General features: G+C 35.7%; 1 protein-coding gene across 13 annotated transcripts in view; it reads right to left on the minus strand.

Annotated features, from left to right (window-relative positions):
* The window catches only part of EHBP1 (EH domain binding protein 1), a 346,379-nt gene that overhangs the window by 252,877 nt on the left and 72,623 nt on the right, over positions 1-20,879 (minus strand). For all 13 annotated transcript variants that reach the window (XM_067007538.1, XM_067007534.1, XM_067007532.1 and 10 more), the window contains exon 5: positions 17,386-17,439. In XM_067007538.1, the coding sequence (XP_066863639.1) occupies positions 17,386-17,439 (54 nt within the window). The remainder of the gene's footprint in view (positions 1-17,385; positions 17,440-20,879) is intronic.

Genomic DNA, 20,879 nt, shown 5'->3' on the forward strand with positions numbered 1-20,879 from the left:
AGCCTTTGGCCTTGTTTTTGCCACTCTCTAATGCTTCTCCAACTTTTCCTCAACAGTAAAGGAGCAGAATGCATACCTCTGAGGACCTGGGAAGTATAACCAAAAGCAACCCAATCAAAACGTGACATTTCTTTGATTCATGTTTCATCTTTAAAATTCATATTACTTTTGCCTCTTTCTAAAATGATCCTGTAAATATTTCATTAAAAAAATACCCTTAAGTACACATTAGAGAAGAAAAGTTAACAATACAGAAAGATAGAAACTGCCATATATCTCTAGGGATAAACACAGGTAAGTTTGAAAAGCCGCTCTTAAAACATTCTTGATAATTTCAGTCCATATTAACCCATCTATCTCTAATTTCTGTTATACTTTTCAACTATCACTATACATTAAACATAGCACATATCACTATTCTTGTTTCATATGTGTATCTCTCAAACCAGATTGTAGTATCTGAGTAGAGATGTTCTCGTGCATCCTCTGTAGTAATTTATTAGTACAGCTAGGCTCTAAACCCAGTGGCTAGGACAGTAAATGTCTGATGAGTGAATGAGTAAATAAATGGTAAAAAGCATGGGCTTCAGAGTCTGAAGACTTGAGTTTGAGACCAGGCTAAGTGGTTTTCTGTGTGCTTTGGGGCTGGTCACTTAACCTCACTGAGATAAATAAATTATAATAATGTCCACTTTAGAGAGGTTTTGTAAGGATTAAATGAGGTTATTTGATAACATTCTCTATTCTGTAATAACACTTTTTAAATATTATTTATGATTTATAAAGTTATTAATTGATCAGTTGATACAGTTTAATTTTATTTTAAGAGGCAGGTAAAACAAGATCTTAAAATGAATGTAACACATTGACCTAGCTAAGTAACTTTAGAAAGAAAACTGTAATAAATTCCAGTGAAGTATAACATCTGTTTAATATAACATCTGTTTAATAGATCTCAGTATGAGGGCATAAAATTATATTCATAATGGAATACATTTCACAATGTATAAAGTACTGTCTTATACACTCATCCACCCCACTCCATTTTCCAAATTTTTAATTTGTTGAAAAAGTACATAAGCAGGTGACCCCAATGTTCCTAAAGCCACCTCCCTTCTGCATCAGAATTCTAATTCAGTAGGCCCAAGTTAGGGCCCAGGTATATGCATGGATGATTTAAGGCAGCGAATATTGGCTTAAACTAACAACATTAACAGTTCTTTCCTTTACCACTATTACCCACAATGTGAAGCATGTAAATCTGTAGATTCACCACAACTATACAGTGAATCTTTTAGTTTCTTAATTAACATATAATTCAACTAAATAGTTGTAAATTACTAAAACCCTAGAAAAATCAACCACTCTTTTTAAAATGAAATACTCAAGAAAGTAATCTGTTGAACTATATGCTGTTCACAGATTAACCATGATCTCTCTTGCCTCTGCTCAAGTTAATCCAGCCACCTAAAGCACTCTCCAAAATCCCTGCAGCTGACTATCAGAAGTACTTAATCTCTTATCTAAAATCTCTTATTTGGATTTTAGGAAGGCAATACAGTGTGTATGCCTACACTACAGTGCCCAGGTAATAGCACATTCCCAGTGAGGTCTGAGGCAGCACCCCATAATCAAACATATTAATATATGTGCAGCAAAATGAATTTTCACACTAAGTGGAATAAATACTACAAATAGCCTCACTTCAGGTCAGGACAGGTTTTGCCACCAAATGAGTTTGAATCAAATTTCCAAAAAATAATAAACACTTAAAAAAAGTTTTTAGGCAGTAGAGATTTTGGATTTTGAGATTACAAAAAGAGGACCGTAAAAATTTTATCTTTTAAAAAAATACAAATGAATGTATATGCAAAACAAACAGGCTGACAGATATAGAAAACAAGAGCCCTTACCACTGGGGAAAGGGAAAGGGAAAGGGAAGGGGCAAATTAGGGGTATGGGATTAAAGGATACAAACTACTAAGTATAAAATACATAAGCAACAAGGATATAAGCACAGGGAACTATAGCCTTATCGTATAATAACCTTTTTCAACATCTTTATTGGAGTATAATTGCTTTACAATGTTATGTTAGTTTCTGCTGTATAACAAAGTAAATCAGCTATAGGTATACATATATCCCCATATCCCCTCCCTCCTGCGTCTCCCTGTCTCCCTCCCACCCTCCGCAACATATCCCTCTAGGTGGTCACAAAGCACGGAGCTAACCTCCCTGTGTGATGCAGCTGCTTCCCACTAGTTATCTATTTTACATTTGGTAGTGTATATATGTCCATGCCACTCTCTCACTTCATTCCAGTTTACCCTTCCCCCTCCCCGTGTCCTCAAGTCCATTCTCTACGTCTGTGTCTTTATTCATGTCCTGTCCCTAGGCTCATTAGAACCACTGTTTTTTGAGATTCCAAATATATGCGTTAGCATACGGTATTTGTTTTTCTCTTTCTGATTTACTTTACTCTGTATGACAGACTCTAGGTCCATCCACCTCATTACAAATAACTCAATCTCGTTTCTTCTTAAGGCTGAGTAATATTCCACTGTATATATGTGCCACACCTTCTTATTCATCTGCCAATGGACACTTAAGTTGCTTCCATGTCCTGGCTATTGTAAATAGTGCTGCAATGAACATTGCGGTACATGACTCTTTTTGAATTATGGTTTTCTCAGGGTATATGCCCAGTAGTGGGAATTCCAGCTCATATGGTAGTTCTATTTTTAGTTTTTTAAGGAACCTCCATACTCTTCTCCATAATGGCTGTATCAATTTACATTCCCACCAACAGTACAGGAGGGTTCCCTTCTCTCCACACCCTCTCCAGCATTTATTGTTTGTAGATTTTTTGTTTATGGCCATTCTAACAGGTGTGAGGTGAACCTCATTGTAGTTTTGATTTGCATTTCTCTAATGATTAGTGATGTTGAGCATCCTTTCATGTGTTTGTTGGCAATCTGTGTATCTTCTTTGGAGAAATGTCTATTTAGATCTTCTGCCCATTTTTGGATTGGGTTGTTTGTTTTTTTGATATTCAGCTGCATGAGCTGCTTGTATATTTTGGAGATTAATCCTTTGTCAGTGCTTCGTTTGCAAATATTTTCTCCCATCCTGAGGGTTGTCTTTTTGTCTTCTTTATGGTTTCCTTTGTTGTGCAAAAGTTTTTAAGTTTCATTAGGTCCCATTTGTTTATTTTTGTTTTTATTTCCATTTCTCTAGGAGGTGGGTCAAAAAGGATCTTGCTGTGATGTATGTAAAAAAGTGTTCTTCCTACGTTTTCCTTTAAGAGTTTTATAGTGTCTGGTTTTACATTTAGGTCTTTAATCCATGTTGAGTTTATTTTTGTGTATGGTGTTAGGGAGTGTTCTAATTTCATTCTTTTACATGTAGCTGTCCAGTTTTCCCAGCACCACTTATTGAAGAGGATGTCTTTCCTCCATTGTATATTCTTGCCTTCTTTATCAAAGATACGGTGACCATATGTGTGTGGGTTTATCTCTGGGCTTTCTATTCTGTTCCACTGATCTATATTTCTGTTTTTGTGCTGGTACCATACTGTCTTGATTACTGCAGCTTTGTAGTATAGCCTGAAGTCAGGGAGGCTGATTGCTCCATTTTTCTTTCTCAAGATTGCTTTGACTCTTCAGCATCTTTTGTGTTTCCATACAAATTGTGAAACTTTTTGTTCTAGTTCTGTGAAAAATGCCAGTGGTAGTTTGATAGGGATTGCAATGAATCTGTAGATTGCTTTGGATAGTACAGTCATTTTCACAATGTTGATTCTTCCAATCCAAGAACATGGTATATGTCTCCATCTGTTTGTATCACCTTTAATTTCTTTCATCAGTGTCTTATAGTTTTCTGCATACAGGTCTTTTGTCTCCTTAGGTAGGTTTATTCCTAGGTGTTTTATTCTTTTTGTTGCAATGGTAAATGGGAGTGTTTCCTTAATTTCTCTTTCAGATTTTTCATCATTAGTGTATAGGAATGCAAGATATTTCTGTGCATTAATTTTGTATCCTGCTCCTTTACCAAATCCATTGATTAGCTCTAGTATTTTTCTAGTAGTATCTTTAGGATTCTCTATGTATAGTATCATGGCATCTGCAAACAGTGACAGTTTTATTACTTTTTTTCTGATTTGGATTCCTTTTATTTCTTCTTCTTATCTGATTGCTGTGGCTAAAAGTTCCAAAACTATGTTGGATAATAGTGGTAAGAGTGGGCATCCTTGTCTTGCTCCTGATTTTAGAGGAAATGGTTTCAGTTTTTCTCCAGTGAGAACAATGTTGGCTGTGGGTTTGTCATAAATGGCCTTTATTAAGTTGAGGTAAGTTCCCTCTGTGTCTACCTTCTGGAGAGTTTTTATCATAAGTGGGTGCTGAATTTTGTCAAAAGCTTTTTCTGCATCTAGTGAGATTATCATATGGTTTTTATCTGTCTGTTTGTTAATATGGTGTATCACATTGATTGATTTGCGTATATCGAAGAATCCTTGCATTCCTGGGATAAACCCCACTTGATCACGGTGTATGATCCTTTTAATGTGCTGCTGGATTCTGTTTGCTAGTATTTTGTTGAGGATTTTTGCATCTATGTTCATCAGTGATATTGGCCTGTAGTTTTCTTTGTGACATCTTTGTCTGGTTTTGGTATCAGGGTGATGGTGGCCTCCTAGATGAGTTTGGGAGTGTTCCTTTCTCTGCTATATTTTGGAAGAGTTTGAGTAGGATAGGTGTTAGCTCTTCTCTAAATGTTTGATAGAATTTTCCTGTGAAGCCATCTGGTCCTGGGATTTTGTTTCAAGATTTCTGATCACAGTTTCAACTTCAGTGCTTGTGATTGGTCTGTTTGTATTTTTTTTTCTTCCTCGTTCAGTCTTGGAAGGTTGTGCTTTTCTAAGAATTTGTCCATTTCTTCCAGGCTGTCCATTTTATTGGCATATAGTTGCTTGTCATAATCTCTCACGATTCTTTGTATTTCTGCAGTGTCAGTTGTTATGTCTCCTTTTTCATTTCTAATTCTGTTGATTTGAGTCTTCTCCCTTCTTTTCTTGATGAGTCTGGCTAGTGGCTTAACAATTTTGTTTATCTTCCCAAAGAACCAGCTTTTAGTTTTATTGATCTTTGCTATCGTTTCCTTCATTTCTTTTTCATTTATTTCTGATCTTATCTTTATGATTTCTTTCCTTTTGCTACGTTTGGGGATTTTTGTTCTTCTTTCTCTAATTGCTTTAGGTGCAAGGTTAGGTTGTTTATTTGAGATGTTTCTTGTTTCTTGAGGTAGGATTGTATTGCTATAAACTTCCTTCTTAGAACTGCTTTTGCTGCATCCCATAGGTTTTGGGTCATTGTGTCTTCACTGTTAATTGTTTCTAGGTATTTTTTTATTTCCTCTTTGATTTCTTCATTGATCTCTTGGCTATTTAGTAGCGTATTGCTTAGCCTCCATGTGTTTGTATTTTTTACAGTTTTTTTTTCCTGTAATTGACATCTAGTCTCATAGCATTGTCGTCGGAAAAGATATTTGATACAATTTCGATTTTCTTAAATTTACCAAGGCTTGATTTGTGACCCAAGATATGATCTATCCTAGAAAATATTCCATGAGCACTTGAGAAGAAAATGTATTCTGTTGTTTTTGGATGGATATCCTATAAATATCAATTAGTCCATCTTGTTTAATGTATCATTTAAAGCTTGTGTTTCCTTATTTATTTTCATTTGGGATGATATGTCCATTGGTGAAAGTGGGGTGTTAAAGTCCCCTACTATGATTGCATTACTGTCGATTTTCCCTTTAATGGCTGTTAGTATTTGCCTTAAGTATGGAGGTGTTCCTATGTTGGGTGCATAAATATTTACAATTGTTATATCTTCTTGGATTGATCCCTTGATCATTATGTAGTGTCCTTCTTTGTCTCTTGTAATAGTCTTTATTTTAAAGTCTATTTTGTCTGATATGAGAATTGCTCCTCCAGCTTTCTTTCGATTTCCATTTGCATGGAATATCTTTTTCCTTCCCCTCACTTTCAGTCTGTATGTGTCACTAGGCCTGAAGTCTGTCTCTTGCAGACAGCATATATACAGGTCTTGTTTTTGTATCCATTCAACCAGTCTATGTGTTTTGGTTGGAGCATTTACATTTAAGGTAATTATCAATTTGTATTTTCCTATTACCATTCTCTTAATTATTTTGGGTTTATTATTGTAGGTCTTTTCCTTCTCTTGTGTTTCCTGCCTAGTCAAGCTCCTTTAGCATTTGTTGTAAAGCTGGTTTGGTGGTGCTGAATTCTCTTAACTTTTACTTGTCTGTAAAGGTTTTAATTTCTCTGTCCAATATGAATGAGATCCTTGCTGGGTAGAGTAATCTTGGTTGTAGGTTTTTCCCTTTCATCACTTTAAATATGTCCTACCACTCCCTTCTGGCTTGCAGAGTTTCTGCTAAAAGTTCAGTTGTTAACCGTATGGGGAATCCCTTTTATGTTATTTGTTGCTTTTCCCTTGCTGCTTTTAATATTTTTTCTTTGTATTTAATTTTTGACAGTTTGATTAATATGTGTCTTGGTGCGTTTCTCCTTAGATTTATCCCGTATGGGACTCTCTGTGCTTCCTGGACTTGACTATTTCCTTTCCCATGTTAAGGGAAGTTTTTAACTATAATCTCTTCAAATATTTTCTCAGATCCTTACTTTTTCTCTTCTTCTTCTGGGATGCCTATAATTCGAATGTTGGTGCATTTAGTGTTGTCCCAGAAGTCTTTGAGACTGTCCTCAATTCTTTTCATTCTTTTTTATTCTGTTCTGTGGTAGTTATTTCCACTATTTTATCTTCCACATCACTTATCCATTCTTCTGCCTCAGTTATTCTGCCACTGATTCATTCCAGGGAACTTTAAATTTCATTTATTGTGTTATTCATCATTGTTTGTTTGCTCTTTAGTTCTTCTAGGTCCTTGTTAAATGTTTGTATTTTCTCCAATTTATTTCCAAGATTTTGGATCATCTTTACTATCATTACTCTGAATTCTTTTTCAGGTGGACTGCCTATTTCCTCTTCATTTGTTTAGTCTGGTGGGTTTTTGCCTTGCTCCTTCATCTGCTGTGTATTTCTGTCTTCTCATTTTGCTTAACTTACTGTGTTTGGGGTCTCTGTTTCGCTGGCTGCAGGTTCATAGTTCCCATTGTTTTTGGTGTCTTCTCCCAGTGGTTGGTTCAGTTGGTTGTGTAGGCTTCCTGGTGGGGGGACTGGTGCCTGTGTTTTGGTGGATGAGGCTGGATCTTGTCCTTCTGGTGGGCAGGACCACATCCGGTGGTGTGTTTTGGGGTGTCTGTGAACTTATTATGATTTTAGGCAGCCTCTCTGCTAATGGGTGGTGTTGTGTTCCTGTCTTGCTAGTTGTTTGGCATAGGGTGTCCAGCACTGTTACTTGGTGGTCGTTGAATGGAGCTGGGTCTTAGCATTGAGACAGAGATCTGTGGGAGAGCTTTCGCCATTTGATATTATGTGGGGCTGGGTGGTCTCTGGTGGACCAATGTCCTGAACTTGGCTCTCCCACCTCAGAGGCTCAGGCCTGACACCAGGCAGGAGCACCAAGACCCTGTCAGTCACACGGCTCAGATGAAAAGGGAGATAAAAAGAAAGAAAGAAAAATTTTAAAAATAAAAATAAATAAAATAATTAAAATTTTAAAAATTATTAAAGAAATAAAAAATTATTAAAATAAAAAAATGAAAAGTAACAAGAAAAAAGAGAGCAACCAAACCAATATACAAATCCAACAATAACAAGCACTAAAAACTATACTAAGATAAACATAAAAATCAGAAACAAGTCAGTCGCACACAGCAAACCCCAAGCCCACAGTTGCTCCCAAAGTCTACCACCTCAATTTTGCATTGATTTCTTGTCTTTTCAGGTATTCCACAGGTGCAGGGTACCTCAGGTTGACTGTGGGCATTTAATCCACTGCTCCTGAGGCTGCACAGAGAAATTTCCCTTTCTCTGTTTGCACAGCTCCTGGGGTTCAGCTTTGGTTTTGGCCCCACCTCCGCATGTAGGTTGCCTTCAGGCTTCTGTTTCCGCCCAGACAGAATGGGATCAAAGCAGCGGCTGATTAGGGGGTTGTGGGTCACTCATGCCAGGGGGAGGGAGGGGTATGGTAGTTATAATTGGAATGCGGGGTGAGCCTGCAGTGGCAGAGGCCAGCGTGACGTTGCAACAGCCTGAGGTGCACTGTGTGTTCTCCCATGGAAGTTCTCCCTGGATCACGGGACCCTGGCACTGGTGGGCTACACAGGCTCCCAGGCATCGGGCCTGGCGGGGGGGGGGGTGAGACGTGGGGATAGTGACCTGTGCTTGCACACAGGATTCTTCGTGGCTGCAGCAGCAGTGTTAGCATTTCATGCCTGTCTCTGGTGTCCAAGCTGATAGCCACAGCTTGTGCCCGCCTCTGGAGCTCATTTAGGCAGTGCTCTGCCTTCTGTGGGCAGACAGGGAAGGAATCCCCTCTCCTCGCACACTCCGAAACAATGGTCTCTCCCCTCTTAGTCAGGTCCAGAGTTTTCTCCGGACTCCCTCCGGCTAGCTGTAGCGCACTAGCCCCCTTCAGGCTGTGTTCACGCCGCCAACCCCAGTCCTCTCCCTGGGATCTGACCTCCGAAGCCCAAGCCTCAGCTCCCAGCCTCCATCCACCCCAGTGGGTGAGCAGACAAGCTTCTCAGGCTGGTGAGTGCTGGTTGGCACCGATTCTCTGTGCGGGAATCTCTCCGCTTTGCCTTCTGCACCCCTGTTGCTGTGCTCTCCTCCATGGCTCTGAAGCTTCCCCCTCGCCACCCCCCATCTCCGCCAGTGAAGGGGCTTTCTAGTGTGTGGAAACCTTTCCTCCTTCACAGCTCCCTCCCTGAGGTGCAGGTCCCATCCCTATTCTTTTGTCTGTTTTTCCTTTTTTTCTATTGCCCTACCCAGGTACATGGGGAGTTTCTTGTGTTTTGGGAAGTCTGAGGTCTTCTACCAGCATTCAGTAGGTGTTCCGTAGAGTTGTTCCACATGTAGATGTATTTTTGATGTATTTGTGGGGAGGAAGGTGATCTCCATGTCTTACTCTTCCGCCATCTTGAAGGTCCCTCATGTAATAACTTTTAATGGAGTATAATCTGTAAAAATACTGAATCGCTATGCTGTACATCTGAAATTAATATAATATTGTAAATTAACTATACTTCAATTAAAAAAATAACTATCTTTTAGGTTTCAACTTATACATCACTTTCAATAGAAAGCTTCCCCTCACCCACCAAGACTTGGTTAGGTACTCTTTATATGTGCACATTTAACACCCTATACTTTTATTGTAGTGGTTGCCTGTTTATTTCCCTCTCAGACTGTAGGATACTTGGAGTCAGGAGCCATATCTTTTTCAATATTATACTCTCAATAACTAGCAAATATCTACAACATGGTATCCATTTAATCAAGTTAGTGAATGAATAAGCAAATATGAATACCAAGACTTTAATCCGGTGAAGTTTTATATTGTTCTACTTGCTTGATCTGTAAGGTATGATTAACATTAATGAAGATGATGAACTGGGACAAAAATCAGAAAATCTAACCAAAAAGACTACCCAATAGCACACACATGTAAGATACACATAATAGTATGAAAATAGTGTTTTGTTGCTGCTAAATAAAACTTAAATTTGTTAGCTAGGACATTTTACAAAGTAAACTACTCCATGAAATAAATTGTTTAACATGCCGTAGTTTATTTACTACTTTAACACAGGATTTCTTGTATTACATATAGATAAATACCTTACAGTAGACTTTAGATGTTAATCCATGTAAGGTCCCTTCCTGTGTCAGGAATTTTAGAGTGTAGGATTTGAAGATGGTAACTTGCTTTCTTCTAATTCAAATAATCTAATAAAATTGACAATTAACAAAAAATGACAGGCAAGATGAAAATGGAAAACTAAATAAGTATTTAAGCAAATAGGTAGTTACACAAGAATTTTAGGATTTTGAGAATTCTGTCAGGCTCAAGGCATATATAATCATTCTTGGGCATACCTTTCTTTAAGTGCAACAAAAGCATCTCCATTACTTTCTTTAAAGCCAAAGGGTCACTTCAGAATAAAGAAGATGGAATTTTCCTTCAGAAACGCAATCTGAGATATTTCTGAACTGGAACAACAGACTAAATATTAAATATAAGGAAAATGAAGGAGGACAAAAAAGTGTATATGTATGGACTTTCTCTGAAATTTAACCACAATGAGACTGAGCTGGCTCACAAAGGTTCATTTAACTACTAGCTATATCTAGAATACCCTACCTAATTTACACAGAAAGTCACCATTCACATAATCATATATAACAGAAGGTTGACAGGATAACTAAAAGATCAGGAAAGGCTGTCTGAACTATGAGCTTTCTACTCTAAATGCAGGAGTTTAATTCTAAGGGGGCTGGGGGAAAAACCTTGTAGCTTCTAATATTAACTTAAATATCTTCTATATGAAAACAAGAACATATAATATCACTTCTCAAGGAACAAGATAGTTAATTTTGAACCTTAGGCCTACCAGGTCAGAAAGATGATCTACAAGAAAATTAAGTTTACAAAAAATTTAAAAAACAAAACAAAACCCTTTGTAGATTGATCACCTTTTCTAACATGCCAATAACTTTTTTTTAAATCCTGTGTACAGCCTAGTTAGATTTTTTTTTTAAATAAATAAATTTATTTATTTATTTATTTTTGTCTGTGTTGTGTCTTCGTTTCTGTGCGAGGGCTTTCTCCAGTTGTAGCGAGCGGGGGCCACTCTTCATCATGGTGCGCGGGCCTCTCACTGTCGCGGCCTCTCCCGTTGTGGAGCACAGGCTCCAAACGTGCAGGCTCAGTAGTTTGTGGCTCACGGGCTTAGTTGCTCCGCGGCATGTGGGATCTTCCCAGACCAGGGCTCAAACCCGTGTCCCCTGCATTGGCAGGCAGATTCCCAACCACTGCACCACCAGGGAAACCCCATGCCAATAACTTTTAACAAGTTCTCAAACTGATGGTGTTCAAAAGTGGCCTTCGTTATTTACAGAAGAAATGATACAATATCTAAGATTAACTTTAAATAATCTGGTTTAAAAAACAGTGGGGGGCTTCCCTGGTGGCGCAGTGGTTGAGAGTCTGCCTGCCGATGCAGGGGACGCGGGTTTGTGCCCCGGTCTGGGAAGATCCCACATGCCGCGGAGCGGCCGGAGCCTGTGCTCCACAATGAGAGAGGCCACAACAGTGAGAGGCCCATGTACAGAAAACAAACAAACAAAAAATACAAAAACAAAACAAAACAGTGGGAATGAAATAAAAGTGGGGACGAAATAAGTTTACCAAAGTATTGAAGATTATTGAAGCTTGGAGATGGGTACATAGAGGTTTATTACTCCTTCTACACTTTTTTTTCTTATTTTTTTTACATTGAAGTATAGTTAATTTACAATGTTGTGTTAGTTTCTGGTATACAGCAAAGTGATTCAGATATATATAGATATATATCTATATCTATCCTTTTTCATATTCTTTTCCAGTATAGTTTATTACAAGATATTGAATATAGTTCCCTATGCTATACAGTAGGACTTTGTTGTTTATCTATTTTATATATAGTAGTTTGTATCTGCTAATCCCAAACTCCTAATTTATCCCTCCCCTACTCTTTCCCCTTTGGTAACCGATGTTTTTTTACAATGTTTGTGAGTCTGTTTCTGTTTTGTAAATACGTTCATTTGTATTATTTTTTAGATTCTACATATAAGTGATATCATATGATATTTGTCGCTCTCTGACTTACTTCACTTAGTATGATAATTTCTATTATCATAGTGAGTAAATGAGATAATGTGTATATAGCATTCCACACAGTACGTGATATACAGTAAGTATCCAATAAATTTGTTAGGGTAATATATTTTGGAGACTTCTGCATTTTATTGGGATATTTTATATTAAACAAAAACTTTAAATTTCACTGATTGTGGGGTTATAACAAAGTGCAAAGAAAATAAAATTCCGTTTTTGAATGCTCTTTGGAGCATGCCTTCTCAGTGTCACAACAATTTACCAAGAGACTTTCAAACAAAACCCAGACTTTACAAGAGAAAAAGACAGTCATTTGAAATTCACTAGGTCTTCTGTATGTAATGTGGAAACATACATACAGAAAGCATGTATTAAAATGTAAAACAAAGCACAATATTATAACGTTATTGCTACAGGAATAGAACTGTTTCTCTAGACCAGAGTCAATTTTGTCATCCACCACTGAGGGGAGCTGTAACCTAGGAAAAGGTTTATATAGCATTGCAAGGTTAAACTTTCTAGAACCTTATAATATTGGTTTAATAAATTCTTATTAAAATATCTTTCAAATTAATTTGACTAGTATGCCTGAATTCTCTTTTGGAGACCTCACAAGAAATAATAAAGCTCATTATATCTATGTAACCGTAATAGTGGAATCCCTATCCCCCTCCTTGCTTTTTCTCTTTAGCACTTATATATTTAACATATATTATGTATTTATATTATCTAACATAGTATATATTTCCCACACATTTTTATTTTCTGTCTCTCTCTTACACACACAAATGTAAACTCCATGAGGAAGAAATTTTTATTATATACCACTCTATTTCCAGTACCTAGAAGAGTGCCCAGCACAAAATACATACTCAGTGAATTAACTGCTACTGAATGAATGAATGAATATGATGATGTCAAGCAAAGTGAACTGCTACTACCTGAAAAATGTAATGTCTACTTATATTGAATTTAGGTTTAAAAGAAAATTTCTAAGAACAGTTCTTCAATCCTATAGATGAGTATATAGAGAGATCCCATGAATGGTTTAGTATATACATTCATAGTAGAATCCCTCTTAAATCATCTGAATGTCACAGAGAATTGGTCAATTAAAGGGAAATATTATAAATACTGATACACAAACATTTTAATTTTGTTTAATACATATTAATGTGTTTCATTCACCAGTTTTCATGGCCTCTTCTTTGAGTATAATTTCGTTGACTGCCAATTTTCTCATAATCAACAGCCATAACGTATCATTAGTGTACTTCAATCACTTTTAAATGAAATCAATACATAAGGACAAAAGAGAAATAATCTGAATGCAAAATCCTTTCAGATTTTCATAAATTTTCCCACTTTTTTTACAGTTGTATTTCCATACCAGATTTGACAGCAGTTTTTAACAACTCATTTCTATCAACTCTTGCTAAAGCATTTTAGTAGTTTTCATGAAATAATTCTTCAAACTGATATTTCACTGGCATAGGAAACATCTAATTAAATTATATAATTACAATAATGGGTCAACAGCATTACACGAGGTCTTGTAAGGGGTCAAACTCAACTTACAACTCACTTGTGAGAGAAGTGTGCAGAAGTGTGTCAGAGAGTAGCCTACTAACCATGTTGACACATGTGGGATTAAAACCAGGACGTTTTACAGACAGAATGGAAAGTATGAGGTAATCCATGTAAATTAACTAGAGACTGATCAGGAGAACCTCTACTGTTATGACATATGGATCCCTCACATAATATCTCACTGCCACTAGAGTCTACTTTTTGAATTTTTCTTCAATATAGTTGATGAATGCTAATTCCTGTCTTAAAAAGAATAAACCTTATAGGATACTGAATTTGACTGTAATCATTCATTCATGCACTCCTTCAACAACATATAATATATTGAGTACCTAGTACACAAAAGGTATTATGTAAAAAAATTGTGGTGGCTACAAATATAAGTGGAACAGAACTCTTCCCCTATTACTTTGCCAAGCAAGAGTCCTTTTAGCACCTCAGAAAACTGACCTAGGTTTTCCAGAAGAGGAAGAAAAAGAGTTAACACACCTGGATAGGTAAAGAAAAAAAAATTCTCAAAATTCATTTTTCTCTCACCATATAGAAGTTGGTCCCAGCAGAAAGAAATTAAGTTCCTCCTGAAAACTAAAGAGGGAGACATGCCCAATTCTAGTCTATCATCCATGTGAGAATACACCACTTTCATTTTGTTTTAGGGTTAATTATATAAACTCATCCTTTCACATTAAATAGTTCACAATTTATGATAGTTGTCCTAATTTAAAGTATGTAAATTAGTGTGTTCTCCTTTAAGTTAATGTATTTTAAATGGTTTAGTCACAACATGTGCATTCTCTTTCCCATGCATTAATAAGAGTAAAACAATTTCACCACAGTTCCTAACTTTATACAATGTAAGTAAATAATGGATGCATTTAATACTTACCTCTTTTAAAAAATAAACATTATGCTAGTAAAATAGGTCAAATCCCATAAATGTCTCTTCAAAAACAAAACAAAACAAAACCTGCTGTAAAAACAGGCAAAAGTCAACAGTAAAAAAATAAGAAACTCATCTAATAAACTATTTGTTATTTTCTTGCATTAGGTTCCTAGCAATCATCATCATTATTGCTGTCACTATTATTAATAGCTAAGGAATTAATTGTGTGTTCCTCTCACATTCTGATTAATTTTACTTCTCTTCAAATTAGGTCTTCAATACCTAGATCCCCCTAAGTTCCAACCATCTCTTTAAAGATGGCAGTTTTTGTTTTTTTAATACCCATGGCTGAGAAGTTAGGTTTCTACTACAAAGGCTAATACGTGAAAAGTATGTTTACATGAAAAGTGAGTTTAAACCACAATGCAATTTTCTTTCTTTCATTCTTTGTTTTTTTTTTCCCCCTAATCCTGGCATAGGAAATCACTATTATAGCAACAAGGAATAGGGGGAAAGAACGGTTGTGCTAAAAAAGTTAATAGGAAACTTGCAATAATACTCATAATCCATTCCAGAAATAAAAATATACAGAAAATATATATGCCAATATTGTTTAAAGAAAGATATAAATTAGGGAGTTATTAATTGATCCCAAAATGACATGCCAGATAACTCTTAAATATTTCATTCTCCATGAACTTGAAAATCAAAAATTTGATCTACAAAAAGATAATTTTTTAAAAAGTTTATAAAAATATTCCTATTGACTGAAACAAAGTCATGGACCTAGAAAATCCCTCTGAGATCATTTAGTAGAAACCTTTCATTCTACAGATGAAGAAATTAAGTCCTAGAAAATAATCTCAAGGTCACCAGCTTTGAAGGCACATCAGGATTTATACTCAATTCTAACCAATCAAAAGCTCATGTCTTCTCTATACTATGGTATGGGAGAAAGGAAAATGCATTTTTTTCAAATAAGAATATGAGGAGGCAGAATGACAAGAAGGTAGAAAATCTTTCAACTATTAAAAAGCATAATGATGGCTGGAAATCTCCACAAATGCAGTGTTCTCTCCACAATGTAACTCAGAGTAAGGTCTCCAAAATCTTCTGATGACAGAGTAAAATTTAACCTCTAGTAACAGTTCAATTAAAATGTTGGTTTTATAAAGTTTTATAAACAATATGAATAATAGTTAAAAGTCACCTATATTATTTTTATTAGATTTTTGTGAATCTAATTTAATAATAAACACTTGGAAAGAAGAAATGCTAATGTATTTTATTTTCCATTTTCCTCCTATGGCCACTCCCTTACCTAACCGTCAGATTTCTAGCAACTTCAATCACTTGAGTAATAAATAGGCAAATGAGCAAAACAAGCTACTGGGCTTAAATATATTTTTCATAAAAAGGATATAAATGTACTTTTCGACTTGAGAAACACATACCCCAATATGGAAAGTATAATCCAAAATATACCTCTTTATCTCATGATCCATTTAAATCTCACTGTTTTAATTTTAGTATTTCTCTACAGACCTTTAAAATATTTTTATAAAATATATAACACAGAACTTAAAAATATTTTTCCTAAAATCCTATAGATTTGAATGCCTTTTGCATCCAAACCTGATCTGTATCATATAGCTTTTTTTTTTTACTTGTACCTTTCAGTAACAGCTTATAACCTATTCCTCAGAAATTTAAAACTGCTGTGCCTCTATCCTAAGATTAATTAGAGGTGTAATAAAAATATCTTTCTAAACAAATATAAAGATAGTGTTTACATACTTCTACCATTAATTACAACCCCAAATTAACTGGCTAATTCTTTAGTACATCAAATTAACAAAGATGTATAACAGAGCCCCGAGTATTGAAAACCGTAAAACCATCCATTGGGGAGAAGCTCTTAACTTAATGAAAGCTAGATTTTTAAGGCTGTCACCAATTTCAAGAAGTGTAAGTTTGTTTGTTTTTAAAACCTCAATGCTATTCCAAGTATAGTGTTCAAACCTATCACTATAGAAAATCCAGAACTGTTAACATGTGTGAACCATAACACAATGACATTGGCTTGATATCCAGCCATCAGAACTCCTTCCACTGTGCTTGGACCTGATCTCCTTCCCAAGCTTCCCAGATCTTCATGTCTAAAAATGGCCCAGCTACTGCTGGAAAAAGTATAAGATTCCTTTCATCACTGAGATATAAAACAAAGTCAGGCACAGAAAGGAAGAATATGCTGTTATAAAGCATGTTATAAAACTGTTACAAATATATTTTAGAACTTTAATAACAATCATGGTAATGATGTCTATGACAATGATAAAAGCTAATATTCATTGAAATTATTTAATCCTCACAAACCTGTAAATTGATTGCTGAGAAGTTAAGAAACTTACCACAATCACAGAGCCTATAAATGGAAGAGCTAGGGCTCACAATCAGGTCTATCAGACTCCAGAATCCACATTCTTTCTCACTGTATTTTCATGGCCTGTCTTCCCTAATCTCCATTCAATAAACATTTATTAAACAACTACTATATGCCTGCAAGTCACCTGGGACTCCACAATATGTAAACTAATTGAAGATTATTATTCAAGTACTACTCTAGAATCCCTCAACCCAAAGAGTTAAAGCATATACTTTTTAAAAAAAGATTTCTAAGATCATTCATAGTTTCATTCAACAAATGTTTCTATGAGCATTTGTTATGTGAGAAGCACCATATCAAATGTTAAACAGATAAAAAGATGAATAAGACATGATCCTTCCCTCAAGCCCCCAACAGAATACATAGGGCATATACATAATTCAGCATTGAAGAGTATTTTTACGTCTATATTTTTAACAAAAATATTTACAAATAATTCTGCTACCGGCTTTCATTTCATTTAAAAAATTCTAAAAGTTACAAATCACTTTAATTTTTATAAGGCAACATTTCTCCTACCACCAAAATGCTAGTGTACCTTAGTAATTTATACAGTCAAAAATATGAAAGGTGACAGAATTTACAATTAGCTTACATTTTCTATGACAAATGTCCACTCTTTATCTTCAAATTCCTCTGCATGAGGATCCTGTAACAAAAGCAAAATATGAAGTTGAAATACATTTCTTAATTCAGTCAATCCAGTTAAGAAAATACAAACAGCCTTGCTCTTAGCTTTTTCCAACTTTTTTAAAAAGGGGAGGCAGAATGGCCTACTCTTAAGAAACTTCCATAACTTATCTAAATTTAAATCATTATTTTTTACTAAGAAATTCTCTATTTTACTTATGTTAATGCATATCATTATCTTCCATCATAAAACAATACAAAAAGAAACCGAGGGACAAATATCATATGATATCACTTACATGTGGAAGCTAAAAAAATGGTACAAATGAACTTATTTATAAAACAGAAAGAGAGTCAGAGATGTAGAAAACAAGCTTATGGTTATCAAGGGGGAAGGGGGGGTGGGAGGGATAAAACGGGAGATTGGAATTGACAGTATACACACTATATATAAAACAGATAATTAATAAGAACCTACTGTATAGCACAGGGAACTCGACTCAATACTCTGTAATGACCTACAGGGGAACAGAATCTAAAAAAGAGTGGATATATGTATATGTATAACTGATTCACTTTGCTGTACAGCAGAAACTAACACAACATTGTATTTCAACTATACTCCAATAAAAATTAAAAAAGAAAAAAAGAAACCCAGGTTCAGATAACTTAGTGAGTGAACTATTAAGAAGCACTTTATTAAGATATTAAACGCCCATATAAAACTCTGCCCTCATTTCTATACCTCTAAGTATTTAAAACTCAAATTATCACTTGAGGCAAGGTTTTCTTGGTGCAGAGGTTATATAAACATCTGGAATTTCAAAGTACCACAAAGGACTTCATAATCTACACAAAATGGCAAACTGGATGTTGATACCCCCATCCACCCTCCACCACCAGAAACCTAAGAAAGGGCAACAGATCCCACAACCAAATGCAGCTTTTTTCTATATGAGGCATACTTTTGCAAGTATTTGACAAATATTTATTAGCTACTTATTATACAAGGAATTGTAGAGGTGTTATATGGATTCAAATATAGTTGTCCTTGCCTTTGAAGACAAATAACAACTTTGAAGACAAACATATATGATGAATGAAATACGTGGTCAAACAACTAATGTAAATACATATATGATGAATGAAATACATGGTTTTACTAAAGATTAGAAGACAATACATTTCTTAGAGGAATGAACAATAAAAACTTGATGAGTGAGGAAGCATTTGGACTAGGTGGGATTGTACAGAATTTCCACAGATATTAGAATAAGTAAAGGTAAAAGGCAATATATTATAAGACATATAAGGGAAAGTAGTGGGGCTGCATCATTAGTGCATTTAACTTATTCAAGTTCAACTTCATGTGTTAGAGGCTGGGGAGGGATGGAGGTACTGAGAATGAGAGTGAGTGCACATAGATGCTATTCCCCTACTGGGTCTCAGGGACCACGTGCTTCTCACAGGGAAGCATCTTATTCATGACTGATTCCACTTTAGTCTATTATTAATCTTCAATTTCTACTGCCACAGCTGAGTTTGGGTCCTCATCACTTTGTGCCTAGTCTCTTTCAAGATAAAAGTGACTGCAGCACTCTCCCAGACTCTCTGCCCTCCAATCAACCTTGTACACAGATTAATTCTCCCAAACCACAGTTCTGACCATGTTAGTACCAACCCAGATTTTTTTAATGACCCCTACAACCTATGGGATAAATTCCAAACTCCTTAGTTACTTCTTTACTTCTATTTACTTACTTTTTATTTTTTTTTATTTATTTATTATTATTTTTTGCGGTATGCGGGCCTCTCACTGTTGTGGCCTCTCCCGTTGCGGAGCACAGGCTCCGGACGCGCAGGCCTGGCGGCCGTGGCTCACGGGCTTAGTTGCTCCGCGGCATGTGGGATCTTCCCGGACCTGGGCACGAACCCGTGTCTCCTGCATCGGCAGGCGGATTCTCAACCACTGCGCCACCAGGGAAGCCCTACTTTTTATTTTAATAGCATGGTGGCTAGCTGATTCTGAGCTGTCTTAAGGCAGCTATTTCTATGAGTAAATTCACACAGTATAAAGACCTGCCAAAAAGGAGTTTCCTTGGTGGTGACGAGCAGGGAGAAGTAGGAAAGAGTAGAAAAGAAAAAGAGGTAGAGAACTCTACTTGATATTTGTTTCCCCAGCCTGGCCCTGACCAGGTTTATAGAGAGCAACTACGGTAAATAAAGCCTGAAGGAGCTTTTCCATGAGGAATTTAGGGCACAAACAGTGCTACTTTAGAGACCAAGTAATAAAGCGTGACACAATGCTTAGGAAAAAGACATCTTACCACCCTTCCTGCCTGCCCCCACCTGCACCATTGTTGAAGTATGCAGCATAGTTCTAGTACAGCTGGTACAGTTAATAATAGCAGTAGTAGTAGTAATACAAAATATTTGCAATGTACACACTCTGCCTCAGTTACTGTGCTAAGGGTTTTAATCAACACAGCAACTTATGATATAGCTACTATTTTTATTCCCATTTAGCAGAACAGAAAACCGAGACCTAAAGGATGTAACTTCCCACAAATAAGTGTTAAAATTATGTTGCAGTTCCAGGTCTGTCTGGCTTTTAGCCCTGTTGTTGGTTCAGTTTTATCTCTGTGTCCCCAGGACCTAGAAAAGTACCTGGCACACAGTGGTTTCTCAAGCATACTTGATGAATGAATTAATGAATATATATCTTACAAATTAACAAATATTGAACAGTAACTTATATATGATATACATTAATTCTCAAAGCTGATGAAACGTTTTTTAGAAACAGAGATGATATATTACCCTTAAAAGAATAATTTTAATGGAACCAAGGGACATACCTGATAGGGCAAAGTCACTAAAAAGATGTAAGGAGCAACAATAATGTTCATTTTGGACTATGTACACAATTAACTAATTATATTATTGACTAAACAAAAACACTTGTAGTAAAAATTGCTTCTAGCTTGAATCAATTGTCTTCTTTATATCCTACTCACTACCTTCTAGTGTCTCTTTTACTACCATTGCACTAAAGAGAAAAATTGAAAATGGCTTAAAGAGCTGTTTTCCTTCTCAAAACCCTAAAAGTCTTTTTTTTTTCACTTACTAGAAATAGCTATTTTCAATCTAATTCAAATTTCAAAATCAAGCATGCAGGCTAAAGAAATTAATTTCTGGTTAAGTCACAGAAAAATGAAATATATTGATAACTTTTTTAAAAAGCACATTGTCTATGAGCACAACTCTGTGAATACCATACCTAGGACAAAAAGGATTCAGAGCAGTCCTTTCCTATTTACAAGTTTCAGGATTAAGTAAATTGTGAGACTTTAAGTAAAAGGAGGGGGGAAATATGAAAAAGTTTTCTACTTGAATATTTTAAATGCAAGATCCAAAAAAATTACCATGAAAGAATGAAAAATTATTTTGTTTTCTTTT

The sequence above is a fragment of the Kogia breviceps genome, chromosome 11 (genome assembly GCF_026419965.1).
Source record: "Kogia breviceps isolate mKogBre1 chromosome 11, mKogBre1 haplotype 1, whole genome shotgun sequence".
Lineage (NCBI taxonomy): Eukaryota > Metazoa > Chordata > Mammalia > Artiodactyla > Physeteridae > Kogia > Kogia breviceps.